The sequence below is a fragment of the Myotis nattereri genome (genome assembly GCF_964212035.1).
Source record: "Myotis nattereri genome assembly, chromosome: 2".
Lineage (NCBI taxonomy): Eukaryota > Metazoa > Chordata > Mammalia > Chiroptera > Vespertilionidae > Myotis > Myotis nattereri.
In genome coordinates, this window is record NC_138076.1 from 43,354,847 (window position 1) to 43,376,764 (window position 21,918).

Sequence of the window (21,918 nt, forward strand, 5' to 3'; positions counted from 1 at the left end):
ACTTTCAAGGAAAGAAAAGAATGCTTATGGCTAGCTTTGGGGTATTTTATCAAGAAGGCACCATCAGTAAAAATTGCACTGGACTTTCATTTGGAAAAAAATGACAATTTCACACAAAATGAAAAGAGAGCCCACTGTATGGGAGAAAATATTTGGCAATGACACATCTGATAAAGGGTTAATATCCTAAATATATAAGGAACTCATACAACTTAACAAAAGGAAGACAAATAATCCAATTTAAAAATGGGTAAAGGACCTAAATAGACACTTCTCTGAAGAGGACATAGAGATGGCCAAGAAACATATGAAAAAATGCTAAAGTCACTGATCACCGGAGAGATGCAAATTAAAACAACAATGAGGTACCAACTCATACTTGTCAGAATGGCTACTGTTAAACCAACAAATGACAAGTGCTGGCAAGGATGTGGAGAAAAGGGAACCCCAGGGTACTGCTGGTGGGAAAGCAGACTGGTACAACTATTATGGAAAACAGTATGGAGTTTCCTCAAAAAATTAAATATGGATCTGCCATTTGACCCAGTGATCCCACTTCTAGGAATATAACCTAAGAAACCCAAAGCACTAAAAAGAAAGAATGTATGCACCCCTATGTTCATAGCAGCACAATTTACAATAGCTAAGATCTGGAAACAGCCCAAATATCCATGAGTAGATGATTGGATAAAAAAGCTGTGGTACATTTATACCATGAATACTATGCAGCAGTAAAAAAAGAATTTCTTGCCCTTTGAGACAGCATGGAGGAACCTGGAGAGTATCATGCTAAGTGAAATAAGTCAGTGAGAGAAAGACAAGTATCACATGATCGCACTCATATGTGGAATCTAAGTAACAAAATAAACTGATGAACGGAGTGGATCCAGAGACATGGAAGCATGGAACAGAGTGTGGAATCTCAGAGGAAAGGCGGGGGAGGGTGGGAGGTAATCAACCAAAGACCTTGTATGCATATATGTATAACCCATGGACACAGACAATAGGGTGCTGAAGGCCTGTGGTGGATTGGAGGGGGTCAATTGGGGAGATAGAGGGACACATGTAATACTTTCAACAATAAAGAATTATAAAAAAAGAAAAAATTGACAATTTCAGTCTGTGCAGGAAAATCTCCAAAGAAGATTATGTATGACATAACTTTTGTATTAAGTATTTGATTATACACATATTTAAAATGTCTGTATAAAATATTTCTGGGGCATTCACTTTCATTTATTTTACTATGCAATTTTTAGGTATTTTACTATTCAGTTTTTAGGTATTTTTAAGACATGAAATGGAGTTGGGACCCCATTTCAATGTATAACACTGAACCCACAAAAACAAGGAATCAAATGACAATGGCTCAATACATGAATCATGTACCAATTTGCTTAGTGGTATAGAGTCACTTGAATGGCAAAATAGAATAGCCTGGCTCTTCACCTTAAAATACCAACAGTTCTTAGAACTAGTGTCCCTTCCTATATCATTGTGTATAAAGTAGCAACTGAACAAGGATTAGTTAAAGAAATTCGTGCTTTAAATTTGGCATTTAAACCACACACCATTATCTTGATAAATACAAGATTTGATAACCTCAAAAAAATCACTTTTCCCATTATCCACTCAATATACAACTCATTATTTAAATTACTTGCAAGCCTGCATATAAATACGTGAGTTCATTTTAAAACATGTCATTCAAATTGTTACACTCTTTGATTAGAAATTTGAACATGAGGGATGAATTTAAGATTTAATCCTAAAATTATCAAACAATTCAAATATGAGAAAATTAGCCCTAATAAAGAATATACAGCTACTATCTGGAGAAAAACCATCAGGAAGTCAATTATAAATGGCGTTGTAAACAGTGGTAGCAGGAAGCAGAAGAACACCACCCTTGCCTGGGTACAAAAATTTTTTTTATTCTGGCTGCCAGCTACCCAACTCTATCTCCTTCATTCACTTCAAACTTTAACTGGGCACCAATCAGATGTTAAAATTAAAAAATGACAACAGTAAGAAAAAATAGTACCTATCCTTAAGAAGTTCACAATCTTTTGACCTGAAATGTGACCTTTGGAAGGTCACTGTTTCCTTCTGTCTAAATGTGAACAGTGATGAACATTTCACAAGTGATGTTCAAATGTCATGAGAAAGCACCATATGCTTACGTGACAAATAAAAGTAGACTTGGGGTGTTTTTTAATTTGGCAAAACTACATAAATGTAATACTGGGGGTTTTTTTACCAAGCAAATGGAGAAACCTATCATTTCAGACATGCCCACCATTAAATCTACTTCAGACACTCATTCCTGCCAAACAGGAAGAAGACACTTTGTAAGGTCTATCAAAGAAATGATTTCACACCCTAGAATACATTTCAGACACACAGAACATAAGACATGATGTGGGAATGAGAGGTAGGGCCATCTTCATACCTGCACTGTGGTTTTCTCTAATGATAAATCTCTAAATAAAACTCCTTCATCACATTAAAATGGTTGCAACTGTTTCAGAAGACTATTTGAAAAGTGATAAACTACACTCTTTCTTAAAAATGTTTCCAACAGATCAAGACTATTTCCCAATCAGTTCTAAATCTTAAAACCCCTGCCAAAAAATATTTATATGACAGATTCAAAAATGTTTCAAAACTAAATCACTGACAGATCTGTGCCACAAGGTAGAAATAATTACTTGTGTTACTATGCAGTTTCAATACATAAACCTTTTATTGTGTAAAAATGTAATCATAAAATATACCATGCCCAAGTAATTATCAAAACATTAAAAATAATTTTTCCAAAATAAAAATGGAAGGCTGTCACAACCATAAATAATGTCTGCAACATTATAAAAAATGATTTGTTGATACACAACATGCTGCTGGCCAAATTCTATTAAAAACTTTAACATCATCATCAAAATGTTCATACTATCCAAAGCAATCTATAGATTCAATGCACTCCCCATTAAAATACCAACAGCATATTTCACAGACCAAGTACGAACTCTCCAAAAGTTCATCTGGAATAAAAAAAGACCCAGAATAGCTGCAGCAATCCTGAAAAAGAAAAACAAAGTAGGATGGATCTCAATACCAGATATCAAGCTGTATTACAAAGTCACTGCTCTCAAAACTGCCTGGTACTGGCACAAGAACAGACATATAGACCAATGGAATAGAATAGAGAATCCAAAAATCTTCCCAAACCACTAAGCTCAATTAATTTTTGACACAGGAGGCAAGAACATGCAATGGAGTCAAGACAGTCTCTTCAATAAATGGTGTTGGGAAAATTGGACAGATACATGCAAAAAAATGAAACTAGACCACCAATTTACACCATAGACAAAAATAAACTCAAAATGGATAAAGGAGTTAAACGTAAGACGGGAAACCATAAAAATCTTAGAGGAATCCACAGGCAGCAAAATCTCAGACATATGCCAAAGCATTATCTTCACCGATACAGTTCCTAGGGCAGGGGTGGGCAACTCCTGGCACACATGCCAAACATGGCACGCCAGTAACTTTTGCTGGCACATGAAACGCTCTCTTACAATCTTCCATTTACAATTTTTTTAATATTGACTTTTTTTTATTTTTCAGATAAATTCAGTGTAGGTGCATCTTAGATAAATAAATAATTTTACATAACAAGTTATCTTAAAGATCATAGACATGGACATGTGCAGAAACCAAGATGGCAGCATAGGTTAACGCCGGAGATTGCTGCCTCGAACAACCAATCAAAAAAACAACTAAAAGACGGAATGGACATCATCCAGAACCACAGGAAGGCTGGCTGAGTGGAAATTCTACAACTAGGAGGAAAGAGAATATCATACCCAGACTCAGAGGAGGCGCAGTGCTGAAGTGAAATACTAAGGTGTGGAGTGCGCGCACGGAGCGGGCTGGCAGCGGAGGGCATGGTTGTTGTTTTCAATCGGGAGGGAGTTTCAGACTCTGAGCTCCAGATCCGGGTGAGTCTCTAGGGACCCAGACTCAAACGGGAAAAACGGGACTGTCTGGCTTCGGTCGAAACTCGAAGGCAGCTTTCTCTCTGAGGTTTGCAGCGGTTGCTGGGACTCTGTGAGGCAGAGCCCCTAGGGACGGAACTGAGAGCAGTCATAACTGCTCGCTCCACCTGCCCTGTAGATCCCCCAGGGACCCGCCCCGCCCAAGCCCTGTGCAGAGCCATTTGCCAGATAGCCTCAGGCAAACGCTAGATTAGCACCGCCCTAGAGATCCAGCACAGAAGCTCTCCCACTGAAGACACAGCTGACACTCATAGCCAGTTAGCCTGGAGGTCAAATCACCCCCAGTATTGCCCACAACAATCAAGGCTTAACTACAAGACTGCGCACAAAGACCACTAGGGGGTGCACCAAGAAAAGATAAAAAAATGCGGAGACAAAGAAACAGGATGCAAATGTCAGAAATGGAAGATATAGAGCTCAAAACCACACTTTTAAGGTCTCTCAAGAACTGTCTAGAAGCTGCCAATAAACTTAGTAAGGCCCTCGAAAAGACTGGTGAGACCGCCGATAAATGTAGTGAGATCCTCAAGAAATCTAATGAGACACTCGATGTTGTGATAAAGAACCAACTAGAAATTAAGCATACACTGACTGAAATAAAGAATATTATACAGACACCCAACAGCAGACCAGAGGAGTGCAAGAATCAAGCCAAAGATTCGAAATGCGAAGAAGCAAAAAACACCCAACTGGAAAAGCAAAATGAAAAAAGAATCCGAAAATACAAAGATAGTGTAAGGAGCCTCTGGGACAGCTTCAAGCGTACCAACATCCGAATTATAGGGGTGCCAGAAGATGAGAGCGAGCAAGATATTGAAAACCTATTTGAAGAAATAATGACAGAAAACTTCCCCCACCTGGTGAAAGAAATAGACTTACAAGTCCAGGAAGCGCAGAGAACCCCAAACGAAAGGAACCCAAAGAGGACCACACCAAGACACATCATAATTAAAATGCCAAGAGCAAAAGACAAAGAGAGAATCTTAAAAGCAGCAAGAGAAAGAAACTCAGTTACCTACAAGGGAATACCCATACGACTGTCAGCTGATTTCTCAACAGAAACTTTGCAGGCCAGAAGGGAATGGCAAGAAATATTCAAAGTGATGAATACCAAGAACCTACAACCAAGATTACTTTATCCAGCAAAGCTATCATTCAGAACTGAAGGTCAGATAAAGAGCTTCACAGATAAGGAAAAGCTAAAGGAGTTCCTCACCACCAAACCAGTATTATATGAAATGCTGAAAGGTATCCTTTAAGAAGAGGAAGAAGAAGGTAAAGATACAAATTATGAACAACAAACATGCATCTATCAACAAGTGAATCTAAGAATCAAGTGAATAAATAATCTGGTGATCATAATAGAATCAGGGACATAGAAAGGGAATGGACTGACTATTCTTGGGGGGGAAAGAGGTGTAGGAGATGCGGGAAGAGACTGGACAAAAATCGTGCACCTATGGATGAGGACAGTGGGTGGGGAGTGAGGGCAGAGGGTGGGGTGGGAACTGGGAGGAGGGGAGTTATGGGGGGGAAAAAGAGGAACAAATGTAATAATCTGAACAATAAAGATTTAATAAAAAAAAAAAAGATCATAGACATGGATTGACGAGAGAGGGGAAGAGCAATTTCTATGCTTCTGCCTTAACTCTCCCTGCCTTCCTAGACCCGACCAGTGTTTTGGTTTCATCCACATACGCTTGTGAATCTTTGTTTTCAGTGATGAATTTTGTTAAGTCTCACAATAGGAGTAGCCTGGAGGATGAAAGTAGTAGCTCATGCATATCTCTGAAAGTCACAAAATATAAACCTGATGTAAAATCTCTGTCATCGGTGATGCAGCAGCAAAAGTGCCACTGATAATATCAAACAGAATTGTGGGAAGAGCTCAGGAGATTTATCTCAGTGCAGTGGCAGATGCAATAGTGTGAGCACACTCCGCCTATACAAGCTTCCTCAGCACACCGGGAAGTGGCAGCGCCCGCCTGAGTAAGCCCCCTAGAGCCCCTACATAGTACCCTGATCTTTCCTACCATTGGTCGCCCTAAGGATGGTGTAAACTTCTGATTGTTCTGGAATGTTATATATGTTGCTGCACATACACAATAAACTTAGATCTGCGTCACTGAACCTGGTCTCCGGAGTCGGGCATACTTCGTTAGGACTCTGTCGGCCTCACCTCCACGGGACCCCCTGCTTCACAGAGTCATAAAGTTTTCTGTCAGACTATCAGTGTACATGTATACATTAAAAATAAATGTATTTTTCATCATCATATACTGTATTTTTGTCGCTCGAATGAATTTTATCATTTCTTCAAGGTTCTTCACATACGTACACCTTAAGAGATATCAAGTAGGCGTAACATGTTCTCAAAAAATTAGGGTTGGCACACAGAAGAATTTTGAGCCAGAGATTTTGCTGGTTTTGGCACACAATCACAAAAAGGTTGCCCACCCCTGTCCTAGGGGAATGGAAACTAAAGAGAAAATAAACAAATGGAACTACATCAAAATAAAAAGCTTCTGTACAGCAAAAGAAACCATCAGTAAAACAACAAGAAAACCCACTGCATGGGAGAACATATTTGTCAATGTTATCTCCGATAAGGGTTTAATCTCCAGCATTTACGGGGAATTCATACAACTTAACAAAAGGAAGATAAACAACCCAATCAAAAAATGGGCAACAGATCTAAATAGATACTTTTCAAAAGAGGACATAAGGAAGGCCAAGAGACATGAAAACATGCTCAAAAAAACTAATCATTCAAGAGATACAAATCAAAACAACAATGAGGTACCATCTCACACCTGTCAGAATGGCTATCATCAACAAATCAACAAGTGCTGGCAAGGATGCGGAGAAAAGAGAGCCCTCATGCACTGCTGGTGGGAATGCAGACTGGTGCAGCCACTGTGGAGAACAGTATGGAGTTCCCTCAAAAAACTAGGAATGGAATTCCCATTTGACCCAGTGATTCCACTTCTAGGAATATATCCCAAGAAACTAGAAACACCAATCAGAAAGAATATATGCACCCCTATGTTCATAGCAGCACAATTTACAATAGCTAAGATTGGTAAACAGCCTAAGTGCCCATTCGCAGATGAGTGGAGTAAAAAACTGTTGTACATTGACACAATGGAATACTACGCTGCTATAAAAAGGAAGGAACTCCTACCATTTGCAACAGCATGGATGGAGCTGGAGAGCATTATGCTAAGCAAAATAAGTCAGAGAAAGATAAATTTCACATGATCTCACTCATTTGTGGATTATAATGAACAATATAAACTGATGAACAAAAACAGATCCAGAGACAGAGAAGCATCGATCAGATGCTTAAACCTCAGAGGTAAGGTAGGGGAGGGTGGCAGTAAGGGGGAGAGATCAACCAAAGGACTTATATGCATGCATATAAGCCTAACCAATGGACACAGACACCAGGGGGGTGAAGGCATGAACGGTGAGGGGGAAAGAGGGGATAAGGACACATATGTAATACCTTAATAAAAAAAAAGTAAATCAATTTCCAATCAAAGCTGAAGTTAAAGAAATAAAGTACATTAAAAAATTTAGAAGTTGGGAGGTATAAACACTTTTATGAATAAATAAACATTTAACAAACTTTTTATATAATTAGTTTAAAGCAATGTATTAGCACATAGATGACATTTTAACAGAAAAGATTAGCATTCATTTTGAAGTAGCACAGCCCTATGATCTGCAGCAATAACTTGTGCATAACTTGTTAGTCTAGAACAATTCACTGTTAGCTAAAGGCTCTCACCAAATCACTAGGTTACCTGAAGCAGCCAATGTGGCCATACTAAATGTTATGTTTGGTAAATGAGACAACTGCCAAGAGGATCTACACTTCTTTTCTGATAAACATATCTCCTAAGAGATTCAGTAAGCCATGACACCACATCACCCCATCACTATCTGCTATATATTGTCATCATGTATAATTTAACCTTTATTTTCTATAGTTAGTTATGAACAAGTGTTTTACATAAACTAAAATGATGAATGTCTCAATCACACAGGTCTTCCTCAGAAATTATGATATTTGTACCATTTGAAAATCATTGCTACTCACCATATTATGAACCAAGTGACATAGCTATTCGAATTCTGGATGCAACCAGTGTTTCACTTTTTCTCTTTACTGAATTTCACAAAAAACTTACTTTAGCTTTACAAGTTTACATCTTTCAGTGTAGACAATAATATTTTATTGGATATTTTGGGGAAGAGCCAGCTCAAGGATTCTTGAATGGCAGTGACGCTAAAGAAAACTATGGAGTCATTTTAAATTATTTTAACAATATACCAAGGCCCATAATGTTTCCATTAATTGTGGGATTAAAGAATGCAAATAATAGCCCTAGCCTGTTTGGCTCAGTGGATAAAGCATCAGCCTGCAGACCAAAGGATCCTGGGTTTGATTCTAGTCAGGGGCACATACCTCGGTTACAGGCTCCTCCCCGGCCCAGGCCCTGGTCAGGGTGCATGCAGGAGGCAACCAATCAATATGTTTCTCTCTCATCAATATTTCTCTGTCTTTCCCTCTCTCTTCCACTCTCTCTAAAAATCAATGGAAAAATATCCTCAGGTGAGGATTAAAAAAATAAAAAAGAATGCAAATCATAAAGTATAAAATAGGTAGAAAGCATAACTTTCTGTGGTTGTAGGAAGAATCAGTATTTTTAAGACATGCTTTATCTAAGACAATAACTGAATATTTTTTAATTACCATGCTGCAGCACTTAAGACAGTTCTAATAGTTACCAGAAAAGTAACTACTAGATTATCTCAAGTCATCAAGAAAATTAAAATGTATTTAGTAAAATCTTTTAAGAGGCAGAAAATTATGTAATGCATTGAAAAAGGTTTTCTGTCAAAATTATCTTGAATTATTCTTGGTATTTGTAGTAGCAAATCTCAGTTACTACCTGGAACGTTCTCTCATGCTAAATACACATGCATTCAAGTATTATGCACTTATTTTACTAATCTATTTCACTGAGAATCCTGCAAATATTTTTAAATGTTGTATTTAAGCATTAAATAATGTTTAATTTAAATGTTATTCTAAAGAACAGCTATTAATTAAAATTTACTAAGATGGCCACTAAGTATTTTACTTCCAAGATACAAACCTACTGCAGCATGAAACTGTGATAATGCATCAGCTAGCTGTCCAGCAGCAAGCAGTTTCTTCCCCAATTCAAGATGTTTCTCAACATCTGCATTCACTCCACATTCAGCACCTAAAAACAAATTAAAAAATAAGTTAATTGTCCCTGGACCAAGATTTAATTCTAAAGAATAAAATGTTAACGCTATAATAATCTGTCTCAGAAATTTATCAGATGAGAAAAGTAAAAGGAGCTGAAAAGTGACCTAGAGAAAGTAACAATAAGGCACAAGCATGCTTCATTTTATAGAGTACTAGAGGCCCGGTGCACAAAAATTTGTGCACTCGGGGGTGGGGGGGGGAGGTCCCTCAGCCCAGCCTGTGCCCTCTCGCAGTCTGGGACCCCTCAGGAGATAACGACCTGCTGGCTTAGGCCTGCTCCCGGGTGGCAGAGGGCAGGCCTAATCCCTAGGTGCAGCCCCTGGTCGGGCTCAGAGCAGGGCCGATTGGGGAGTTGGGGCGCCACCCCCTGTCATGCACAGAGCAGGGCGGATTGGGAGGTTGCGATGCCACCCTCAGTCATGCTCAGGGTAGGGCCGATTGGGGGGTTGGGGCACTGCTCCCTGTCACACTCAAGGCAGGGTCGATGGAGAGGTTGTGGCGCCACGCCCTGTGACGCACAGAGCAGGACCAATCAGGCGGTTGGGGCGCTACCCCGTCACGCACAGAGCGGGGCCGATCAGGGGGTTGGGGAGCTCCCCCCTGTCATGCACAGAGCAGGGCCCATCAGGGGGTTGAGGAGCTCCCCGCTGTCACTCACAGAGTAGGGCTGATAGGGGAGTTGGGGCACCGCCCCCTGTCACCCACAGAGCAGGGCCGATCAGGGGGTTGGGGCGCCACCACTCTCACACTCAGGGCAGGGCTGATGGGGAGGTTATGGCTCTACCCCGTCACACACAGAGCAGGGCCCGTGGGGGGGAGGGGGAGTTGGGGCACTGCACCCTGTCACACACAGAGCAGGGCTGATCAGGGTGTTGAGGCACCGCATCCTGTCACACACAGAGCCGCAGGGCGATAAGGGGGTTGGGGAGCTCCCCCCTATCAGGCTCAGATTAGGGCTGATCAGGGGGTTGGGGCGCCTTCCCCTGTCACGAACAAGCAGGGCGGATAGGGAGGTTGTGGCCCCGCCCCGTCACACACAGAGCCGCAGGACGATCAGGGGGTTTGCGCGCTGCCCCCTGTCACACTGATCCTGGTGCCGGAAGGCCTCTCAGCTCCGCTGATCCCGGTGCTGGGAGGTATATTACCCTTTTACTATATAGAATAGAGGCCTGGTGCATAGGTGGGGGCTGGCTGGTTTGCCCTGAAGGGTGTCCTGGATCAGGGTGGGGGTCCCCACTGGGGTGCCTGGCCAGCCTGGGTGAGGTGATGATGGCTGTTTGCAGCTGGTCACACACCCTTCAGGGTAGGGGTCCCCACTGGGGTGCCTGGTCAGTCTGGGTGAGGGGCTGAGGGCTGTTTTCAGGCTGGGACTGAAGCTCCCAACTGCTCCTTTTTTTCTTTCTTTTTTTTAAATTCTGGGCCAGCTTTAGCTCTGAGGCTCCAGCTCTTAGGCCTCCGCTCCTGAGAGCAGATATCCGGTTTGTTTCGGTTCTATAATCAAAACTCTGTATCAACTCCAGCTCTGAGATCCCAGCCGGCTGAAAGCTGGTTTCTGGGGTTTTGTTTAGCTTCTATATGTTACAATGTTTCTTAAACTGCAAGCTCAGAGGCCGGCAAGGCAGGGGGGGGGGGGGGAACGTTGCAGTCCTCCATCACTGAAGCAAGCAAGCCTCATGTTCAGTTTAAGCTGCCTGGCTGCCGGCCGCCATCTTGGCTGGCAGTTAATTTGCATATCACCATGATTAGCCAATGGGAAGGGTAGCGGTCGTACGCTAATTACCATGTTTCTCTTTTATTAGATAGGATAAGCAACCCCAAAATATACCATATTAACCTAGTCAATGAAAAGAATGTAACCAGTCTACAAAATATAAGGGAAACTATACAACACAGTAGTAGTAAAACTATGTTGAACAACAAAATTAGAACTGCTTTCTTAAACTAGACTCTCACTTTAATGAATATTATCAAGACCACTATAATATTCAAGTACTTGGTGAGCACCTACAATGTACCAGGCACTATTCTAAGTATTTGGGATAAGTGAAAAGCAAACAGAAACCTACACCGGTCACAGTGCCTGGCATTAAAGGAGGAAACAGACGTAAGAAATAGGTAAATTACATAGCACGTTAGGGAAAAGTACTATGGGAAAAGCAGAACTGTGTGATGGGGTCAGCAGTGCTGGGCTCCCAGTTTTAAATAAGGTGGTGAATGGTGTGCTTCATTGAGAAGCTGACATTTGAGCAAAGATTTAATTGAAGGAAGTGAGGAAGTCAACATTCAAGTATCTAGGAAAAGAGCTTTTCAAGAAGAACCAGGTCATGTGCCAGAAACAGCAGGAAGGCCAGAATGGCTACCACAGAGCCAACAGGGGAGAACAGAGTATAACATGAAGTCAAAGTAGAGGGTCTATGTCTGGCTTCGGTTTCACTCTGAGTAAAACAGGGAGCTACTGAGGAATTGTGAGTAGAATAATATGATCTGCCTGGCCAAGCCAATTATTAATGTGCTGCCTCTCTGCTTTGAATTCATCTTTTAGTACTTGGCTGTAAAAAAAATTGATTTTTTAAGCATTTCTTTATACAGCACAATGTTACACTAATGGCACTGAAGGGGCACTGCAAGAAGGACACCTTCTGGTTCCCCTTACTGCCCTTACTTTTTTCTGTCTCCTGCTTCATGGTATGCATGGGAAGGACATCGAGTGGTACACTGTCATATGCCTATATGCCCAGGGGTCCAGTCCCTCAGCAATCTGGCAGCCTTGGCCGGACACCACCTCCCTACAAGGACACCATGCACTCGAGGCTTCATACCCACAAAGCACCCTGACTCCCCCTGTATACAGCTAACCAACCTGGGCTCACCTACTAGTATACTTGAGAGGGTTGTTTCCTGCTTGCCTAGATACTGTGGACCAGCTCTTGCCCCAGCAACTCAGCAAACTTTTCTACCAGCAAACTCAGGTTGCAGCTATATTTTCTTCGATGAGGTCTGAATCCCAGCCAATTGTAAGAATATCCTTTAGAGTTCCCCTTACATGTTTATAGTTACTCTCCTTTCACAACTTAGCATTTCTTTATATTAAACTTCCCTTTTAAATTACTATGTGGTTTCTGTCTCCTGAGACAACACAGACTTATACACATTGGTAATGGGAATGGTCCCAGGAGACAGACTCACAAAGATGGAATTTGACAATTGGTTTGGTCATGCTCTGAGCTTACTCGTAAGTGCAGTCCTGAGCTCCTTGACAATGAGAAACATTATTAACAATCCATTGCAGGTCTTGGAATAAAAAATAACCAAGATATCACTGTGGTTTGCAGTGAGCAAGTGCCAACTGAGGCACATGCCTTGAAAACCCAAATGGCTGCTGCTCTAGACCATAAAGAATTGTGATGTGGGGGAGATTCTTCTGAGTACACTAGATCACTTAGGGGAAAAAAAACAAGCTCAGGTCTAACTCTCAGCTCAATTCTCTCAGAGCGCCATAGCAGCTCTAAAACAATCTCTTATTTTTTGAAGCCACACAGCTAACTCAGCTGAAAATAAAAAAGTTTACTTTTGAGGGTTGTTAAATTAAAACAATAGTTGAATTCACAGTATCACCCAGTTTCTCCTCTGAAATTTAGGGCATGCATTAGTAAACAATGGAATTCTAAAACTTATAATGAAGACATTAAGTTTGACCCAGATGAAACTAACCAACTTAAGCCCCTTCTGAGCCTCCCTTACCAGAAGTAGCTCACCCCCCATATCAGAGAATAGCCTTCCACGGCTTAAAATTCCTAGCATAACCTCACCTAGGACAAATACCATGAAAGGGGATGTCCATTTTCATTAAAGCCTACCATAACCACTCCCAATGTCACTAAACAGGTATACACTATGACCAAAGGAAATAGATTATACAGCAAAAGAACTGTAGGACTTTCGTGATAAACTAACAGAAACCCTTGGAACATGTGTGCAAGTGGATTCTAAAGGTGTTAGACCAAGCAGGGTGAAATATAACACGATATCTTGTCTAATTCACTGATATGTGCCCACATACTATAGCAGAGGTCAGCAAACTGTTACTGTAAATAAAATTTTACTGGAACACAGCCATGCCCTTTCATCCCACATTTTCTATGGCTTTCATGCTATAATGGCAAAGTTGAGGAATTTTGACAAAAACCATTCGGCCCATAAAAACCAGAATATTTACTATCTGACCCTTTACAGAAAAGATTTGCTGACTCCTATACTGGAAATCCCAGACTTAATTGTATTAGCTTACGCAGATGAAGGTAGCTCTAAAACTTACTTGGTTTGCTGACTCAAATTGGACTCAACAATGACTTATGTTTTAATAAAACTAAGATTCCAGAAAGTTTCCTAGCACAATAAGGAGGAATTCTAAACCTTTATGAGATAGGAAAATTAGACTGGATTTATCATTTACACACCAACCTCCCACTTATGTTCCAAACAGGGTCCAGCAGACACTCCATTTACTAATGTGTTCAGAAATATATTAGTATACCACCTGCAACCTTTTCAAAGCTCTGTGGTCACTCTCTTTTGTAGGACAGGTATGAGTATAGGGGATGCCACCATTGAGACTGCTTTCTGATTTCAATGGGGATGATGGGATCCTGGAGTAGCTGAAGCTTAAGTAGCACCCCTTCACCACCACAGACCAGGTGAGCACAACTATAAATGCATCAGCTACAGAGGAGAATCTTAACAATCAGGTATAAATTATTTTCTTTGTGGATACCAGTCAACTTCCTTCCCCATGATACCGGTGCCTATGCAACAGACCCATGAACAAAGTGGCCATGGCAGCAGGGATAGAGGATATGAATGGACTCAAAAAACACAGCTACTCTTTACCAAAGCTAATCTGGCTGACTGAATACCTAATTTGACAACACTAGAGAACAAACTTGAGTTCTCAATACAGCAGCATAGGGGTGAAGATGGGGGGACAAGCTAGCCACCCGGTAGCAGATTGATTATACTGGCTCTCTTCCATATGGATCACCTTCACATATTCAGCATATGGATTTTCCTGTAACACTTCTGCCAGCACCACCATTGATAGACTCATCATCATGGCATTCCATATAGCTTTGTATCTAATCAATAAACACATTTACTCATTTCCCAGCAAAGAAAGTACAGCAATTTGCTTATGCCCATAGAATTGGTCTTACAACATACTCTTCACCCAGAAGCAGCATGCCCTTTTGAAAGAGGAATGGCAGCACTAGTTGGGAGAGAGAAACCTAAAAAAACTATGTTGAAGGCTACAGGTTACACTTTCAGTGACAGACATCAGATGGTGCTATCTACCCCATAGCCATAATACAGGAATCAAGAAGCAGAAGTGGGGGTGGCTCCTTTTATTATTACTCCTAATAATCCACTTGTAAAATGTTTGCTTCCAGTCCTGGCAACATGAGCTCTGATGCTTTGGAGTTCTTATTCCCCAGAGGGTAAATGCTTCCACAAGAGGATATACAATGGTTCCAGTGATTGGAAAATTAGAATACCACCTTGCCATTTTGTACCCATTATGGCACTAAAACCAACAGGAAAAAAAAATTTTTAAATGTCACTTTAAAATTTTAAAGGTCAATTACTAAAGACCTTTCTTGCCGCTACACAGTGGTGGTTACCCAGAGGATTCTCTAGGGTCTTAAGTACTTCTAATACCAAAGGTTAAAGAAAACTACAGAAAACGGAACAACTAAGCACTATGATCTTTCAGGATAAAAGTTTTCCTGATGGTCACACCATCAAGTAAAGAAGCCAGAGTAGCTGAGAGCAGAAGTATGGAACAGCAGTGAAAAAGAAAGCCATACATATCAACAACCTCATTACCAGACACAAAGACTACAGTTTTGTATATTTTCTCTTTGCTTGTTGTACACGTATGTATTTGCAAATATAGTCAATCCTCACAATTCACAGATTCTATACTTGTGAATGTGCCCAATAATAACATTAATTTGTAACCCCCTAAAATTTAATTATAACCCCAAAATTAATACTTGGGGCACCATGGCAGTCATTCACGGACATGTGCATGTGCAGAATGATGACAAACTTGAGTCACTTGTAGTACAAATTCCCAAGTCAAGCAAGGCAATACATTGCCTTCTTTCAGTTCTGAGTTATAAATAACTGACCTTTCTATGGTATATTTAGGATAGTGGTTTTTCACATTTTTGTACTTTTTGTTCACTGTTAAAATGGCCCCCAAGTATAGTGCTGTCTAGTGTTTCTAAGTGAAAGAAGTTGTAATGTTCTCTTCCATAGAAAATATGTGCTAGAAAAGCTTCATTCAGACATGAATGATAATGCTGTTGGCCATGAATTCAATGTTGATAAATCAACGATACATATTAACTATTTTAAAACAAAAACACACATAAAACAAGGTTATGTTTTGATCTGTTGACAAAAATGTAGTGACCTGAGTCTTACAGAATACTATCCAGTGTAGTAATGACTTCACAGAACCTAACTACCACAATAACTATACAGAATCAACTGCATTGACCATATTTTCTCTAGTTTGCATTTTTACTTTATATACAATTGTTGAAATTAACTTTACAATTTAGTCTTTATGTAACTGAATGCTAAGTGGGATAGTTATAAAATAATAGTAATTTATATAGCCAGTAATGGACACAATGAGTTAGAACTGTGTCTTTTCAATTGGGGTACAGGTGGGAATTTCTTCACTTATAAGAATAGTTGTATCTTGCAAGGTAGGAAATACAGTTGTTTTATTGTAGTGGAGTCGAAATGTGTGTAGAAGGGTGCATATGAAAACTCAGTAGCCAGAATATCTCTCTTTTACAATGAACAGGATGAAAGCTATGATGCTAAAAGGACATTGTAGGGGGGAAAAATCAGAGCAGTAACCACTTGGGAAAGTGGAAGAAAGGATAGACTGGGAAGGGGCAGAAGAGAACTTTCTGGGGGTTCAATAATGTTCTGATCTTGATAGAGGTTTGTGTTACACAGGTATATGTAGTTATCAAAATTCAGCAAATGCAACTTAAAATATGGACATTGCCCTAGCCAGTGTTGCTGAGAGGTTAGTGCATCAGCCCCGCACACCAAAGGGTCATGAGTTTGATTCCCAGTCAAGGGCACATACCTGGGTGGCCTCCCTGCAATCCAGGTATGTGCCCTTGACTGGGAATCAATGTGCCTCTCTTAACTGATGTTTCTCTTACTCTCTCTCTCTCTCTCTCTCTCTCTCCCTCCCTCCCTCCCTCCCTCCCTCTCTCTCTGAGTCTCTCCTCCTTCCTGCCTCCCTTCCACTCTCTCTAAAAATCAGTGGAAAAAAAGATCCTTGGGTGAGGATTAACTAAAAAAAAAAAAAAAAAAAAAAAAAAAAAAAAAAAAAAGGACATTTTATTATGTATATAAATTTTACACCCAAAACAGTTGTTTATGATATGTATGTTAAAGTAATTAGGGACATGTGTACTGATGTCATTTGTAAATGTAGTTTTTTAGAAAGAATAATGGATGGATAGAGAAATACCCAGATGGATATGTGTTAAAGTCTATTATAGTAATTATGTTAATGGTAGAATCTAGGTAATGAATACAGGAGTATATACTCTAAAATTCTTTCAGCTTGCAAAATGTTTAGTAATAAAATGTTGGGAAATATACAATAAAATCAGTGTTAGGATGGGGAAACACACACAGGGTGCTATGAGGACACAAGTTAAGGTACCAAACATCTATAGCCAAAATTAAATACAATTTAAAATTCAATGTCTCAGTCACATCAGTCACAGTTTAAGTACTGCATAGCTAATGGCTAGTACATGGATCAGTGCAGATGATTCAGAACATTTCCCATTATACAGAAACTTCTCGGGCAGTGCTTCCGAGGTGGCAGGAGTTTTCCTGAGGTCTCACCTGAAACCTGAAGGAAACATGGGAAGAATATCTCTATGTGAAAAGGCTGAAGAGGGAAATCAACATTCCAAATGCAAAGAACATCATATGTAAATGCCCAGTAGTCAAAAAATTAATGAGGTTTTCATAGAAATTAAAACCAAGTATTGCAATAGCTCTCCTCTCCATCATAATTTAATTATTCTGGAGTGGGTCATTTTAAGTGCTGGGTGATTACAGTAAATAGCCAATAGAGAAGGCAGAAACCAATAAAGTATCTGTTACAATAATCCAAATGACATTATGGTGACTTGACTGTGTAGTAGTGGTGGAAACAGAAAAATAGACTGTTTAAAGAAATGTCAGACACAGAAAGAAGACCACCTGGCTTGAATTGACTGGATATGGAGGTCAAGTGAAGAAAGAGCATGAGTCCAGGAGGATACTCATGGCAACTATTTGAGCAGCTGCTTGCCATTCTAGTCATCAAAAGTGACTGAACTCTTATTTTATCTAATACAAGCAAAAAGCTGAATAAAATTCACTGTATCTTGCTATATGCCCTGCTAAACAAAGTAGCTCTTTTGGCTTTTAGTATTCCTAGTCTGAAGTTTCTGTGTAGTGTCTTATTACCTTGGCTACCTTTTGGACCTCCCTCCAAAGAAAAAGGGGGGCAGGGGGGGCAAGGAGGGAAGGAAAGAGGAAACCTTAACTTGATGGCCTCAAAAAGTTAGGGTTCTGCAGAGCCCTATTGGTTTTGGGCAACAATGTAAAGAGAGCTAGGATATTTAAGAATATGAGTAACATATAGAGAAATTAGTTGGGTGTTTTCAATGAGCTGGGAGAGCATTCTCTTTCTCATTTAAAAGGAGGATATAGGCTCCTACTCTGTGAAAATTCACTATACAATATGAATTTAGAAACTGATTATATTCATAGAGTGAAAGTCACCTGTAGTTCCACCCAACTCCATACCATATCCAGAAATATAACCTGCTTTTCATAATGAAGATTATAGAAATTAATGTGCTTCATTTAACAAATGTTACTAAATACATACTAATACAGTGGGGCCTTGACTTACGAGTATCCTGACTAACAAGTTTTTTGAGATACCAGCTGTCTCTTGGCTGATTTTTTGCATTGAGTTGATAGAGTAATTTGAGTTAATGAGCTCCTTAATGAGCTCCTTAATGAGCTCAGTCTTGGAACGAATTAAACTCGTAAGTCAAGGCCCCACTGTATGTAAAACTGTGGCCATAGGAAGAGAGAATAGGTTAATCTCTTCCAAAGAGGCAATGAAGAGAATCCTAAAGGCTTTAGCCATTTATGAGAACTCCCCAGCCTGCAGGGGTCTCTTAATTGACCCTGAAGAGAGAGAGGCTGCTTTCTAGCATTACATTGGAGAAAAAAGGGGAACATCTGTAATCCTCTCAAAGTGGGGGGGCAGTTAGGGGCAACCAGGCCGGCAGGGGAGGGGGAGGTGCAGTTGGGGGCAACCAGATCGGTGGGGAGGGGAGCAGTTGGGGGTGACCAGGCCAGCAGGGGGACAGTGAGGGGTGACCAGGCCAGCAGGGGGACAGTTAGGAGATTTTAAAAATTAAAAAAAAACAAAACATAAAAAGGACAGGATTGAACTGGTGGGCAAACCACATCCAAGAACCCTTACCAGGGAAAGCAGGCCATGAAGGTGGCTGCAGTTCTTTAAGTGCGCCAACTCTGATAGAAGAAAAAGGAAGGGACCCTGGGTATGTCCCAGCTTCCAGCCTGGCAATCAAACTTCTGCCACAATCAGCAAAGACTGGCAGTGAGCAATCCTATATAATAAAGAAGTAATATGCAAATTAAACCTCACACCATCGCAAGATAGCTGCCTACAACCAGGCCGGCAGGGGGGTTAGTGAGGAACAACCAAACGACTGAACAAGCAGGCTGCGTGGGGCGACCAGGCTGGCAGGGGAGGTAGTGAGGGATGACCAGACGACTGAACAGCAGGCTGCGTGGGGCAACCAGGCTGGCAGAGGGGGGCAATTAGGGGCGACCAGGCCAGCAGAGGGGGCAGTTAGGGGTGATCAGGCCAGCACCCAGAGGCAGTGAGGGGTGATCAGGCCGGCAGGAGGGCGATTAGGAGCTAGCGAATCCAGGATTGTGAGAGGGATGTCCCGGATTGGAAAGGGTGCAGGCTGGGCTGAGGGGACCCCCACCCCTTGCACGAATTTCATGCACCAGGCCTCTAGTTCTGAAATATATAGATCATTAAATCAACCTTCAAAAACTAACACCAGCCCTGGTTGATATGGTTCACCAAAAGGTTGCAGGTTCAATTCTTAGGGCATATTTCCTGGGTTGTGGGCTCCATCCCCAGTAGGGGTTGTGCAGGAGGCAGCCAACCCCTCTCACATTGATGTTTCTCTCTCTACCCCTCTCCCTTCCTCTCTCTCTAGAAAATCAATTAAAGAAAACTAACACTAAATAAGGAAAATAAGGGGGGGGGGAATTAGTGGAGCAAATAGAAAAAAATTCTAAAAATGAATATAATTGACATTCTTACAGAGTTAAAAGGGTGCAACATTCATTAAAAGAGAAAAAACCAACAACACAGAACCAAGTATTTATGCACTGGCTGCTCTACCAATGGAGTAAAAGATAAACAAGATAATTTCTAAAAGCCATGATAAACTGCCAGAAGAAAAGAGGAAGAGTCCATAATATAGACAAAGGGGTTATATAACCCCTGAGAAGATAGTGTTTGTGTTAAAACATAGGGGAGTAGGGGGATTTTGAATGACAAGAAGCTTCCAGATGCCAAAACATTACTAGGCTCCCAAGGAGTACAAAACAAGTGCAAAGGGCTTAAGTAGGACCAAGCTCCACTTCAACCAATCCAAAGTAGGCTTCAGCATGTGAAGAAGGATAAAGGATGTAGGCAAGACAGATCACAATGAGCCTTGAAGGCCACAGTAAGAAATTTCTATTTTATTTCTAAGTGCAAAGAGAAGTCATTAGAATGGAAGTCATTTAGCCAGGAACTGACTACCTGATTTACATTTTAAAAAGATCACTTTAGGCCTGGCCGGTGTGGCTCAGTGATTGAGTGTCAACCTATGAAGGAGGCTTCAACCAGGAGGTCCTGGTTTGACTCTGGGTCGGGGTGCATGTCCAGGGTGCAGGCTCAGTCCCCAGTAGGGGGTTTGCCAACCAGTTATTCTCTCTCATCACTGATGTTTCTGTCTCTCTCTCCTTCTCCCTTCCTCCCTCTCTGAAATCAATGGAGATATATTTAAAAAAAAAAAAAAAAAAAGATCACTTTAGGGGGTAGTGTGGAAAAGATATTGGAGGCAGGCAAGAATGGAAAAAACTGTAGTGGTGTGAACTAAGATAAGGATAGCAAGTTGCATTATAGTATATATATATTCTGATTTCATTTATGCTTTTAAAAGAAGATACAAAATGTATTTCTGTACTGTCCAACTTTTTCCATTAAGAATGTATTCATGCACTACTAACTAATATAATAAAAATTTAACAAAGTAGACTGAGGAATGTGTTTTGTTAAATATGTTGCCGATTAAATAATCACTTGCAATTGAAAATTCTTAAAGAATATCCGTAAACAGTATCCTATATAATAAAAGGCTAATATGCAAATTGACCCAACTGTGGAACGAGGGGTCATTATGACGCACACTGACCACCAGAGGCAGACACTTAACGCAGTGTGCTCCCACAGCGATCTTCCCTCACCTTCCTCCAAATCTAGCCCCCATGCTGCTGCCAATCCTTCCAAAATACACTCCTAATAAAAATTCTTCAGTATTTTCAAATCACTTGCTAGGTTTAAACTAAATCCCTTCAGATCTAAAGGCAAACAAGACCCTTCATAATCAGATCCCATGATGTAGGTTCAACCTGATAATCTCTCATTCCTCCACCTCTTACTTTATATTTCCATACCATAATGAACTGGTTGTAGTTCTGTGAACACACTATGTGCTCATGCCACATCCCTCTGCACTTGGGAGTTTCATGAAAAGGTTTCCACTTGCCCACCAGGAAAATTTCTACTTCTCCATCAGGATCCTGCCCTCAAATGCTGACTCCTTTGTGAAACCTTCCCAAACTGCTTTAGTGAGATGGTGAGAAAAAGTCCCTTCTATGTTCCTACTATACTTTGCATCCCCACACTCACAAGTACATGACTTCACTTTGCAATACCACTGTCACAATATATTGATCTTTACAGTTTGCCTGCCTCTCACACTGCCCAGCCCCTCAACCCCTCAACTCTCAGACCAAAACCAAGTGTGAGAATCTATCTTTTCTTCGTTACATCACCTAGTTCCAGTATCTTGAACAAAGTAAACTCAATATTTATTGAATGAATGTAACTACTTTTCTTCTTAATTATATAATTCATCAGAATTACAGTCTAAGATATATAATAATTATAAAATCAAATAATAAAGACACTAATATATAAATTGTGGCTATTTTTGCAATGTCTCAACTCTATTTTGAGCCATGGATAATATTTATTCCTCTGCCACATCCTGGGAGACAGTGACAATGACAGGTGTCTCCTATTTTCTGAGAGATAAAGCTACCAAATAGCATGCCATTTTC

At 40.6% G+C, this 21,918-nt stretch overlaps 1 protein-coding gene across 2 annotated transcripts in view; it reads right to left on the minus strand.

Moving 5' to 3' along the window:
* DNAJC3 (DnaJ heat shock protein family (Hsp40) member C3) overlaps positions 1-21,918 on the minus strand; it is a 68,537-nt gene that overhangs the window by 39,410 nt on the left and 7,209 nt on the right. For both annotated transcript variants that reach the window (XM_081083211.1, XM_081083212.1), the window contains one exon: positions 9,227-9,337. In XM_081083211.1, the coding sequence (XP_080939337.1) occupies positions 9,227-9,337 (111 nt within the window). The remainder of the gene's footprint in view (positions 1-9,226; positions 9,338-21,918) is intronic.